The sequence below is a fragment of the Rhinoraja longicauda genome, chromosome 37, assembly GCF_053455715.1.
Source record: "Rhinoraja longicauda isolate Sanriku21f chromosome 37, sRhiLon1.1, whole genome shotgun sequence".
NCBI lineage: Eukaryota > Metazoa > Chordata > Chondrichthyes > Rajiformes > Arhynchobatidae > Rhinoraja > Rhinoraja longicauda.
The window spans coordinates 13,100,448-13,114,219 of record NC_135989.1 but is presented as its reverse complement, the minus strand read 5'-3'; the positions used below and the strand labels follow the sequence as shown (position 1 = coordinate 13,114,219).

At 49.8% G+C, this 13,772-nt stretch overlaps 1 protein-coding gene across 1 annotated transcript in view; it reads right to left on the bottom strand.

Annotated features, from left to right (window-relative positions):
• Positions 1–10,900, bottom strand: part of man2b1 (mannosidase, alpha, class 2B, member 1) — a 55,061-nt gene extending 44,161 nt beyond the window's left edge. The window contains exons 1-4 of the mRNA XM_078429319.1: positions 10,790–10,900; positions 3,996–4,098; positions 2,672–2,845; positions 460–653 (exon numbers count right to left, since the gene is read on the bottom strand). Coding sequence (XP_078285445.1) covers positions 460–653; positions 2,672–2,845; positions 3,996–4,098; positions 10,790–10,900 — 582 coding nt within the window. The remainder of the gene's footprint in view (positions 1–459; positions 654–2,671; positions 2,846–3,995; positions 4,099–10,789) is intronic.
• Positions 10,901–13,772: the final 2,872 nt, after the last annotated feature.

Here is a 13,772-nt window from a genome sequence, read left to right as displayed (position 1 = left end):
AGGAAACCGAAGATCTCGGAGAAAACCCACGCAGGTCACGGGGAGAACGTACAAACTCCGTACAGACGGCGCCCGTAGTCGGGATCGAACCCGAGTCTCCGGCGCTGCATTCGCTGTAAGGCGGCAACTCTACCGCTGCGCCACCGTGACCGCCACTAATTAACCTACAAAGCTGCACGTCTTTGGGATGTGGGAGGAAACCGGAGCACCCGGAGAAAACCCACGGGGAGAAGGTACAAACTCGGTGCGGACAGCACCCGCGGTCAGGATGGAACCCGGGTCTCTGGCGCTGCGAGGCAGCAACTCTACCGCTGCGCCACCCGGTTTAGGGGTTTATGAACACAGGCACAACACAGGCACGCGACGGTGGAATGACAAAGACAAATCTGGAAGTGCTGGCGGCCTGCCGTGGAGGTGTGTGTTTTGGTTAACGCTGTTGATCGGAGTTCCAAGTCCTACCTGCGCAAAGAGGGAAGCCTGCTCCCTGGAGTGACCGAAGGGATCGATGTGCCAGGCCACGCGCGGACGGCCGCACTCCCCAAACGTGTTGTTGAGGAACTGGAAGCCCAGGGTCATCTGGTCGATGATGGAGCTGTAGTGTGTGGTTGCCTCGTCGTTCATACACCAGCCTCCATTCACAAACTCCAGCCGACCTACAGCAGCCAGGCAGGTGATGGTCAGTCCCAGCACCGACCCACAACGCTCAGACATTCCCAGCCTAGTTTATTCCCATGTGTACAGTACAGGAGGCCATTCAGCCCTTCGACCCAGCACCGACCCATAGCCCTCAGAGATTGCCAGCCTAGTTTATTCCCATGTGTACAGTACAGGAGGCCATTCAGCCCTTCGACCCAGCACCGGCCCATAACGCTAGTTTATTCCCATGTGTACAGTGCAGGTAGTTGCAGGAGGAGGCCATTCAGCCCTTCGACCCAGCACCGCCCCATAGCACTCAGAGATTGCCAGCCTAGTTTATTCCCATGTGTACAGTACAGGAGGAGGCCATTCAGCCCATCGACCCAGCACCGCCCCATAGCACTCAGAGATTGCCAGCCTAGTTTATTCCCATGTGTACAGTACAGGAGGAGGCCATTCAACCCATCGACCCAGCACCGCCCCATAGCACTCAGAGATTGCCAGCCTAGTTTATTCCCATGTGTACAGTACAGGAGGAGGCCATTCAGCCCTTCGACCCAGCACCGCCATTCATTGTGATCATGGCTGATCATCCACAATCAGTAACCCGTGCCTGCCTTCTCCCCATCTCCCTTGATTCCGCTAGCCCCTACAGCTCTATCTAACTCTCTAGACTAGTACTCCACACTAAATTAAGTTCAGTTTAGTTTATTATCACGTGTGTCAAGGTACAAATCGAAGGGATCACAAAATGCTGGAGTAACTCAGCGGGCCAGGCAGCATCTCAGGAGAGAAGGAATGGGTGGAGACCCTTCTTCAGACTGAAGAAGGGTCTCGACCCGAAATGTCACCCATTCCTTCTCTCCTGAGATACTGCCTGACCCGCTGAGTTACTCCAGCATTTTGTGATCCCTTCAATTTGAACCAGCATCTGCAGTTATTCTCCTAAGGCACAGTGAAAAGCTTTTGTTGCGCGCTAACCAGTCAATGGAAAGACTTAACATGATTACAATCGATAATAGATAGCTCCTCTGTCCCTCTCTTCCCCTCCTCCTTCCCAGATCTCCCTCTATCTTCCTGTCTCCACCTATATCCTTCCTTTGTCCCGCCCCCCTGACATCAGTCTGAAGAAGGGTCTCGACCCGAAACGTCACCCATTCCTTCTCTCCTGAGATGCTGCCTGACCTGCTGAGTTACTCCAGCATTTTGTGAATAAATGATTGCAATCGAACCGTTCACAGTGTACAGATACATGATAAGGGAATAACGTTTAGTGCAAGATAAAGCCAGCAAAACCCGATCAATGATAGTCCGAGGGTCACCACTGAGGTAGATCATAGTTCGGGACTACTCTCTGGTTTAGTTTAGTCAGTTTAGGTTTAGAGATACAGCGCGGAAACAGGCCCTTCAGCCCACCGAGTCCGTGCCGACCAGCGATCCCCACACACTGGGGGCAATTTACAATTACACCAAGCCAATTAACCTACAAACCTGCACGTCTTTGGAGTGTGGGAGGAAACCGAAGATCTCGGAGAAAACCCACGCTGGTCACGGGGAGAACGTACAAACTCCGTACAGACGGCGCCCGTAGTCAGGATCGAACCCGGGTCTCAGGCGCTGCAAGCACTGTAAGGCAGCAACTCTACCGCTGCGCCACCGTGCCGCCATTAATGGACAGAGTCCCATAAGCCCATAAGTTCTCCGTTTATTTTATCGTCGCGTGTACCGAGCTACAGTGATAATCTTTTGTTGAGTGCTAACCAGTCAATGGGAAGACTACATGTTTTGTATGGATTTATTCACAAAATGCTGGAGTAACTCAGCGGGTCAGGCAGCATCTCAGGAGAGAAGGAATGGGTGACGTTTCGGGTCGAGACCCTTCTTCAGACTGATGTCAGGGGGGGCGGGACAAAGGAAGGATATAGGTGGAGACAGGAAGATGGAGGGAGATCTGGGAAGGAGGAGGGGAAGAGAGGGACAGAGGAAATATCACTTGGCCAATAAACTTTTCATTCATTCATTCATTCATTCATACCTTCGTTGACCAGCTGCGTCACCACTTTCTTCGTGGCCTCGGTCTGCTGCTTCCACCAGCGATAGAAGAAGGCAATCTCCACGTAGATGAAGCGCTTGGTGGGGTCTGCCTGCAGCTGTTCGATGACTGAGTCCAGGATGTATTGCACGCCGGCCCGCTGAATCTCCATCCTGCCTGACAGAAGGAAGCAAGCAACCATTCCTGAAACGTCCCGGCAAACATTACACACCCACACGGGGACGATGCGATGCGATGCGATGCGATGGAACTTTACTCATCCCAGCAGGAAAATTGGTCTGCCAACAGTCAGAAAACACAAGAGACACACAAAGAGCTGGAGTAACTCAGCGGGTCAGGCAGCATCTCGGGAGAACATGGAGAGGTGACGTTTAGGGTCGAGACCCTTCTTCATCTAGACACACACACACTGATACAGACACAGACACAGACACTGACACACACACACACAGACACTGACAGACACACACACTGACACACACACACTGACACACACACACACTGACACACACACTCTGACACAGACACTGACACACACACACACTGATAGACACAGACACACACACTATCACACACTGATACGCACACACACTGACACGCACACACACTGATACGCACACACACTGACACACACACACTGACACACACACCGACACACACACCGACACACACACACTGACACACACACACTGACACACACACACTGACACACACACACTGACACACACAGACACAGTCACACTGACACTCACACACTGACACTCACACACTGACACTCACACACTGACACACACACACACTGTCACACACACTCACACACACACACAATAACACAGACACTGACACTGACACATTGACACACAAGCTCTCTCACACACACACACACACACACAGCTGCTAATGGTAGCAGTACCCCCTTGTGCCGTGACCCCAGCTCTGGTGTAGGGGCAAGGCACTAATTCCAGCACGGTGGTGCAGCGGTAGAGTTGCTGCCTCACAGCGCCAGAGACCCGGGTTCAATCCCGACTACGGGCGCTGTCTGCACAGAGTTTGTACGTTCTCCCCATGACCTGCGTGGGTTTTCTCCGAGATCTTCGGTTTCCTCCCGCACTCCAAAGACAGGTACAGACTTGTCGGTTAATTGGCTGGGTGTAAATGTAAAATTGTTCCTAGTGTGTGTGGGGCAGAGTAGCGTTAGCGTGCGGGGATCGCTGGACGGCGCGGACGCGGTGGGCCGAAGGGCCTGTTTCCGCGCTGTATCTCTGAACTAAACCGAGGAGTAGGTAGGGAACATAGACATAATCACCTCCGTAATAGTACTGGTCCACCGTCTTGAGCCAGCCCACATCATCGTGGGTGTGGGGCACCAGGTGGACATTCAGCATTCTGGAATTAACAGCAGGGCAGGCCTGTGGAGAGGAGAACACGTGAACACCCGGCATAGAGCACAGCACAGCAACGGGGCCTAATGTAAGGGATAACATTGCGAATGCAGCTATGTGGGTTTTATTGCAGGAGTGTAAAAGCTCCAGCTGGGATTATTCCTGGGGCATCCTGTTGTCAGCATGGAAGCACGGTTTATGGCTGATCGTATCCTCTGATATCAGCAACTGGCCTCAAAGCTTTGAAGTGTTAAGAAGAACATCTTGCCATATGTACTGCCCTTTGTTCCCAAGAAAGAAGAGGTCACGATGGTCACGATGGACACGACGGAGGTCCCGAAAGACACATAAAGATTTATAGGGCATTGTAAACTTGCCATATAAGGCAGTGATGGAAAAATACTGGCACATGTATTTAGGGTATAAAAGATGTGTAAATGTAAGCTTTCGGAGAGAGAGAGAGAGACTACACTAGTTTCCTGAGTGTTTCTGAACGCTCCGGTATCTAGGCTCTCTCCCACCTGGGTGAGTAGAATAAAGAGGTTAAACGATTTTGGTTGTCTGACTATTCTGTTAATAGGTCACGAACTACAACACTACAACCCACAAGGTTTGTGCTGAACATGATGCCAAGTTCAACTCACCTCACCTGCCTGTACCTGATGCATATCCCTCTATTCATAGTGAGGCCCACCGCAAATTGGAGGAACTGCAACTCATATTTCGCTTGGGCAGCTTACACCCCAGCGGTATGAACATCGACTTCTCCAACTTCAGATAGCTCCTCCGTCCCTCTCTTCCCCCCCCCCCCCCCCTTCCCAGTTCTCCCACTAGCCTTCCTGTCTCCAACTACATCCTTTCTTTGTCCCGACTGCGGCCGCTGTGGGTATGAAGTATGCACGTTCTCCCCGTGGGTTTTCTCCTGGTGCTCAGCTTTCCTCCCACACTCCAAAGACGTGCAGGTTTGTAGGTTAATTGGTTTTGGTGAATATTGTAAATTGTCCCTCGTGTGCGTAGGATACAGGTTACTGATTGTGGATGATCAGAGTGAAGGGCGGTGCTGGCTCGAAGGGCCGAATGGCCGCCTCCTGCACCTATTGTCTATTGAAGCAAATCCTAGAGGAACGATCCCCAACCCAAATCATCACCTGTCCACGTTCTCCAGAGATGGTGCCTGACCCTCTGAGTTACTCCAGCACTTTGTGTCCTTGTATGTAAACCAGCATCTACAGTTTCTTGTCTGTAAAATATAGACCCTTAGCTGTTCATTCTGAACTCGTAGGAAGAAGACTCCTCGATTACCCCGCTCTCCAGAAAGGCAGGTGGGAGCCTCGCTAAGTGCCTGGCCATTTGAGCGGCACAGTGGTAGAGGTTTGTAGGTTAATTGGTTTTGGTAAATATTGTAAATTGTTCCCCAGTGTGTAGGATAGTGTTCGTGTACAGGGCGATCACTCATTGGGCCGAACGACCAGTTTCTGCGCTGTATCTCTTAAGTCTAAAGATGCTGGAATCTACAGCAAAAAAAACCCCCCAAAGTGCTGGAGGAACTCAGCGGGTCAGGCAGCATCTGAGAAGGCGATGTTTCAGCTCGGGTACAGCACCAGAGACCCAGGTTCGATCCCGACTACTTGTGGCTGCTTGTATGTGTGGAGTTTGTACGTTCGCCCCGTGACCTGCGTGGGTTTTCTCCGAGATCTTCCCACACTCCTAAGACGTACAGATTTGTAGGCTCATTGGCTCTGTATTCATGCAAGTTGTCCCTAATGTGCGTAGGGTAGTGTTAGTGTGCGGGGATCGCTGGTCGGTGCGGACTCGGTGGGCCGAAGGGCGTGTTTCCCGCACTGTATCTCTAAACTAATCTAAACTGAGACGAACAGAAGCTTCGACAAACATGTTGAAACTCCTAACAACCTCAAGGCCGTCTCAATTGTTTACTGATTCTGAATCTCGAGTTCTGTTGTTCAGGAAGGTCTGGAAGCCTTGGAACTTGGGGTGGAATCTCCACCAGTGTTGTGGCACGGTGGCACAGCGGTAAAAAAACATAGAAACATAGAAAATAGGTGCAGGAGTAGGCCATTCGGCCCTTCGAGCCTGCACCGCCATTCAATATGATCATGGCTGATCATCCAACTCAGTATCCCGTACCTGCCTTCTCTCCATACCCCCTGATCCCTTTAGCAAAAAGAGTCACATCTAACTCCCTCTTAAATATAGCCAATGAACTGGCCTCAACTACCTTCTGTGGCAGAGAATTCCACAGACTCACCACTCTCTGTGTGAAGAAATGTTTTCTCATCTCGGTCTTAAAAGACTTCCCCCTTATCCTTAAGCTGTGACCCCTGGTTCTGGACTCCCCCAACATCGGGAACAATCTTCCCGCATCTAGCCTCTCCGACCCCTTAAGAATTTTATATGTTTCTATAAGATCCCCCCTCAGTCTTCTAAATTCCAGCGAGTACAAGCCCAGTCTATCCAGTCTTTCTTCATATGAAAGTCCCGCCATCCCAGGGATCAATCTGGTGAACCTTCTCTGTACTCCCTCTAAGGCAAGAACGTCTTTCCTCAGATTAGGAGACCAAAACTGCACACAATACACCAGGTGCGGTCTCACCAAGGCCCTGTACAACTGCAGCAGAACCTCCCTGCTCCTAAACTCCGCGCTGTATCTCTAAACTAAACAGAAGGCAGCAGCAGAGGGGTTGGTGAGGACAGCAGGCAACAGAGGCTAGCTAGTGACCGGCAACCAACTGATGAACAGATCTAGACTTTAATATCTCTCGCCTTCCACATACGTTCCCCAATGTCCAATCATTCCCATTTGAAATATCATCATTGAGTTTAATTTAGAGATACAGCGTGTAAACAGGCCCTTCGGCCCACCGAGTCCGTGCCAACCAGCGCTCCCCATAAACTAACACTATCCTACACACACTAGGGACAATTTACAATTATACCAAGCCAGTTGACCTACAAACCTGCACGTCTTCGGAGTGTGGGAGGAAAATGGTGCAGCTGGAGGAAACCCATGCAGTCACAGGGAGAACGTACAAACTCTGTACAGACAGCACCCGCAGTCAGGATTGGACCTGGGTCTCTGGCGTGTAAGGCAGCAACTCTACCGCTACACCACCATAAGCCCTGAGCTAAAGGGTTTGTTTTCTTGGTGTGAGACAATGATAAGTGCGTACACACACACACACACACACGCACACACACACACACACACACACACACACGCACATACACACGGTAAGTGTATACATCCAAGTGCAACAACACAAAGTCAGAATCAGCAACCCAGTTAGGACAACCCTTTGTACTGGGACAGTACGATTTTACTGAACTGTGCACAAAACAAAGAAACTCCAATGCATCTACTAGGTACATGTGACAAAGTACTACTGAACCATTGAGATATGGGATTAAAGCCACTAAACACAACTTGGGCAGTGGGCTGTTCTCAAGTCATCTGGTGCTCTGATAACAACCTGTCCCTAAATACCACCAAGACCAAGGAGCTGATCATCGACTTCCGTAGGTCACACAACGGGGAATACGCCCCGATCTTTATCAACGGGGACAGTGTGGAGAGAGTGTCCAGCTTCAAGTTTCTGGGCACTCACATTACGGAGGACCTAACGTGGTCCAATAACACTGCTGCGCTGGTCAAGAAGGCACAACAAAGACTGTTCTACCTGAGAACACTGAAGAAGTCTGGTCTACCCCAACAGCTGCTGACGACCTTCTACCGCTGCACCATAGAGAACATCCTAACGCATGGCATCCCTGTGTGGTACCTCAGCTGCACGGAGGCAGAGAGGAAAGCTCTTCAGCGGGTAGTCCACAGAGCTCAGAGGACCATCGGAACACAGCTACCAGCCTTGGAGGGCATCTACAACACACGATGCCTCAGAAAAGCCACCAGTATCCACAAAGACTCCTCACACCCCTGCAACAGTCTGTTCGAACTTCTACCACCGGGCAGACGATACAAGGCCTTCTACGCCCGCACCTCCAGACTCAGGAACAGCTTCATCCCCAGGGCCATAGCTGCTATGAACCGGTCCTGCTGAGCCAGATGGTCACATCGCACAGTGAACCGGCACAGATCTACTTGCACTTTATTCTGTTTAAAACTGTTCTAATTTGTTTCATTGGGTTGTTTAAATTAATACTGACTAGCTAATTAGTTTATTGCATCGTATGGGAGGCGCATTCCCAATCTCGTTGTACCCCTGTACAATGACAGTAAAGATGTATTGTATTGTATTGTTTAGTTTAGAGATACAGCGCAGAAACAGGCCCTTCAGCCCACACCGCCCAGCGATCCCCGGTACACGAACACTATCCTACACACACTAGGGACAATTTCACCAAACCTGTACGTCTTTGGAGCGTGGGAGGAAACTGGAGGTCACGGGGAGAACGTACAAACTCCGTACAGACAGCACCCGTAGTCAAGATGGAACCCGGGTCCCTGGTTCGGCGAGGCAGCAACTCTACCGCTGCGCCACCGTGCCGCCCTCAATTGGATCAGATTCGGTTCAACTCACAGCTGGAAGTTGGCTGGATTGTCAAAGCACAAATGTTTCATGACAAATTATCTGGTGCCGAGAAAAATGTCCACAGCATTTAATTGTTACTCTGCCTCCACATCAGAAGGATGTGGATTCAAGCATTTAAAAAAACGTGAGAACAAGTAACTAAAATAACACCCAGAGGCGTTATCTTTCAATTAGATGCTATCTTGCTCCCTCAAGATAGAAACATAGAAAGTAGGTGCAGGAGTAGGCCGTTCGGCCCTTCGAGCCTGCACCGCCATTCAATATGATCATGGCTGATCATCCAACTCAGTATCCTGTACCTGCCTTCCCTCCATACCCCCTGATCCCTTTAGCCACAAGGGCCACATCAAACTCCCTCTTAAATATAGCCAATGAACTGGCCTCAACTACCTTCTGTGGCAGAGAATTCCACAGATTCCCCACTCTCTGTGTGAAAAAAAACTTTCTCATCTCGGTCCTAAAAGACTCCCCCCTTATCCTTTGCATCTCGAGACTCTGAACTTACACAACTCACTTCCCTAAACTGGGACCGTCCGTACGTTATTGCGCCATTACCACAGTAAGAGGATATCCTGAACTAACTATATTTCACACAGCAAAAACAAAATAGTTACACACGCACCAAAAAAATATATCCTTCCAGAGCCAGTTAAAGATTGCGGCACACTGATATGCCACCTTTATGCCCCTTCATTCTCTTGATGCTTTGCATGCTGTCAACGTCTGTACCCTTTATCCCCCTATTCCCCTAACCTCAGTTCAGTTTACTGTCATGTTTACCGAGGTACAGTGAAAAGCTTTTTGTTGCGTGCTAACCAGTCAGCAGAAAGACAATGCTTGATTACAAACAATCTATTTACAGTGTATAGATACTGTTGAAGGGAAGAGAGTCACGCATATAGTTACTAAACTAATGGCTTCGTCACTAATATAGTTGCTGAACTACAAGGGGAGAGAGACACCAATATAGTTGCTGAACTCTAAGGGGAGAGAGACACTAATATAGTTGCTGAACTACAAGGGGAGAGTCACTAATGTATGTAAGAAGGAACTGCAGATGCTGGTTTAAACCGTAGACACAAAAAGCTGGAGTAACTCAGCAGGTCAGGCAGCATCTCGGGAGAGAAGGAATGGGTGGCGTTTCGGGTCGAGACCCCAATATAGTCAGTCATTAATATATGTGCAGGAAAATAACTGCAGATGCTGGTACAAATCGAAGGTATCACAAAAAGCTGGGATTAACTCAGCGGGTCAGGCAGCATCTCGGGAGAGAAGGAACGGGTGACGTTTCAGGGGGATGTCAGGGGAGAAGGAATGGGTGGCGTATCGGGTCGAGACCCTTCTTCAGGCTCGAAGAAGTCTGAAGAAGGGTCTCGACCCGAAACACCATCCATTCCTTCTCTCCCGAGGTGCTGCCTGACCCACTGAGTCACTCCAGCATTTTGTGTCTACCTTCGAGTCACTAATAAATGGTTACTAAACACTCAGGAGGGAGGGGATAGAGTTACAAGGAAGGACACCCCCCCCTCCCCTCAGCCATAATTGAATGGCGGAATGGAGTTGACGGGCCGAATGGCCTAATTCTGCTCCAATAACTTATGACCTTATGATGTGTTCTTACTCCAGCACTTTGTGAATAAATACCTTCGATTTGTACCAGCATCTGCAGTTATTTTCTTACACCTTATGATGTGTTCTCTCTCTCCCCTCCCATTCCCCACCTACCCCACACTCTTTCACCCCCACTCCTTTTCCCCTTCTCTCCCCCCACATTCTTCCCACTCCCCCCTCTTCCCCACTCCCTCCCTCCCACTCCCCTCTCCCTCCCTCCCCCCCACTCCCCTCTCCCTCCCTCCCCCCCACTCCCCTCTCCCTCCCTCCCTCCTTCCCACTCCCCTCCTCCCCACTACCCCCCTCTTCTCTCTCCCCCTCCCTCCTCCCCTCTTCCCCACTCCTCTCTCCCCCACTCCACTCTTCCCTCCCCACTCTACCTTCCCTCCTCCCCACTCCCCAATCTCCTCACCCCACTCTTCCCTCCCCACTCTTCCCTCCCCACTCCCCTCTCCCCCACTCCCCTCTTCCCCAATCTCCTCTCCCCCCACTCCCCCTCCCTCTTCCCCACTCCCCCTCCCTCCTCGCGGGTGGAGACTCACCTGGTAGCCACAGCTGGGGCTGGGTTCCCCGACCCCCAGTGTCCCGGGACAGAGGAGGAGGAGGAGGGAGAGGAGGGGAGCGCTGCAGCCTCCACCAGCCGGCACAGACATGGTCCAGAGTCATGTGACCGGCTCCCCCACGTGACCCGGGGATTGCTACACTGTGGGGCAGCTGCTACATTGGGGCTCCGCCTCTCCCGTCGTAACAAACGGCGGGCGTCACAAAGCAGGGGAGTGCCTTCATTTGTATAGCGCCTTCTTGCACCCCAGCCCACCGAGCTCCCCCCTGCCCTGCCCTGCCCCACCCCCTCGGGCAGTGGTTGCACAGTGTGGCAGATGCTGGTTTACACAACAAAGAGAGTTCAATCCCCCTCCTGGGACAAATGAAGTTCTATCAAATAAAGATATTTATTTATAAAAGATAATAGAAAATACATAGAAAACATAGAAAATAGGTGCAGGAGGAGGAGGCCATTCGGCCCTTCGAGCCAGCACCACCATTCAATGTATTCATTCACAAAATAACTCAGCAGGTCAGGCAGCATCTCAGGAGAGAAGGAATGTGTGACGTTTCGGGTCGAGACCCTTCTCCAGACTGAAATTCAGACTTCCTGAATCCTGAAGTCTGAAGAAGTCTAAATTCAGACTGAAGAAGGGTCTCGACCCGAAACGTCACCCATTCCTTCTCTCCCGAGATGCTGCCTGACCCGCTGAGTTACTCCAGCATTTTGTGAATAAATACCTTTGATTTGTACCGGCATCTGCAGTTATTTTCTTACACTACCATTCAATGTGATCATGGCTGATCATTCTCAATCAGTACCCTGTTCCACAGATTTACAACTCTTGGACTGAAAAAGTTTTTTCCTTATCTCCGTTCTAAATGGCCTACCCCTTATTCTTAAACTGTGGCCCCTGGTTCTGGACTCCCCCAACATTGGGAACATGTTTCCTGCCTCTAACGTGTCCAACCCCTTAATAATCTTACATGTTTCGATAAGATCCCCTCTCATCCTTCTAAATTCATGGAAAATAAGTGCAGGAGGAGGCCATTTGGCCCTTCAAGGTCCACCACCATTCTCGTTCTGGTTGATTACTGCACAAACACCTCATAAGTGGTTATCTCACGCACATCATTCATTGAGAAAGCTAGATTTCGCTCGAAGGGCTAACGGAATCAAGGGATATGGGGAGAAAGCAGGAACGAGGCACTGCAACCACAACAACCTGACCACAGGAGAGGACAGCAGGAGAAGGGAAAAGACATTGTGGCCTTCCATCACAGTGAGGAGAGAACTGGAGGAGACTCACTGTGATGGATGTTTTCTTGGTGGATGTTTCTTTTGTGTGTTTTGGGGGTTGTGTAATTTTAATGCCTATTTTGATGCTTTTGTTGTTGGACTGTGGGTGACTGAATTTCGTCCAATTTGGATGACAATAAAGCTATCTTGAATCAGATAGCTCCTCTGTCCCTCCCTTCCCCTCCTCCTTCCCAGATCTCCCTCTATCTTCCTGTCTCCACCTATATCCTTCCTTTGTCCCACCCCCGACATCAGTCTGAAGAAGGGTCTCGACCCGAAACGTCACCCATTCCTTCTCTCCCGAGATGCTGCCTGACCTGCTGAGTTACTCCAGCATTTTGTGAATAAAGCTATCTTGAATCTTGAATCTTGATTTTGGATGATCAAATTCTGGCTGATTACTGCGCAAACATCTAATAAGTGGTTATCTCGCACAGGTCGGACTGAGTAAAGCAGTGATTAAATTTTGAAGTGGGTCTTTTTGACCACGTTGAGATCTAGTTGCTCAATCCCCTTTTTAAATGACTGAACATGGCAGTGCTGGCTCGAAGGGCCGAATGGCCTACTCCTGCACTTATTGTCTATGTTTCTATCATATCGTAGATAGACACAAAGTGCTGGAGGAACTCAGCAGGTCAGGCAGCATCTCTGGAGAGAAGGAATGGGTCGAGACCCTTCTTCAGACAGTCTGAACCCATTCCTTTTCTCCAGAGATGCTGCCTGTCCCACTGAGTTACTCCAGCATTTTGTGTCTACCTTCAATTAACCCACAAATCTGTAGGTCTTTGGAGTGTGGGAGGAAAACGGAGCACCCAGAGAAACCCACGGAGAACGTACAAACTCTGTACAGGCAGCACCTGCAGTCAGGATTGGACCTGGGTCTTTGGCGCTGTGAGTCAGTAGCTCTACTACTGCACCACCGTGCCACCCAAGCTAGGGGAAGACAATACCCAAGATTCAATATTCCAAAGATGCAACAACAAAATCTCTTGCTCTGCAACTAAACCCCCCCCCCATGCTCTTCAACTGCAGACAGGCCAACACAATCACAAATAAGCCCAATGTATTGGCAAAAAGAAAGTTTATTAAAACACACTTTTTTGCATGCTTGTTAACACTACAATAGTACAGTGTTGTACTGTATCAACCTACCCCCAGAATCTCCAGGTTTCAGAAAGTTTGTCACAATTACATGCACTGGGGAAAACCTAAAATTCATTTGTACATCGCACAGACCCAGTGTCCAACTTTAAAAACTTATCCTAGTAATGCTCAGAGGGTTTTTTCCATTATAAAACATTGCAATAAATTACTTCATGCCACTCGAACAAAAAGCTTCGACGGGAATTATATACAGTAAAAACAAAGAGAAATCTCATCTGCATTTAGCAGCAAGGCAAGGGGTACAGTCAGTGTAGGAAGGGACTTCAGATGCTGGTTTCAACCGGAGATGGACACTAAAAGCTGGGGTAATTCAGTGGGTCAGGCAGCACCTCTGGTGAGAAGGAATGGGTGACGTTTCGGGTCGAGACCCTTCTTCAGACCGAGAGTCATGGGAAAGGGAAACGAGAGATAAAGACGGTGATAGAGAGATATCAATCAAATGAATGAAAGAGGTGCAAAAAAAGATAAAGGAAACATATCTTTCATTCATTGTTCTTTATCTCTACATTATCGTCTAT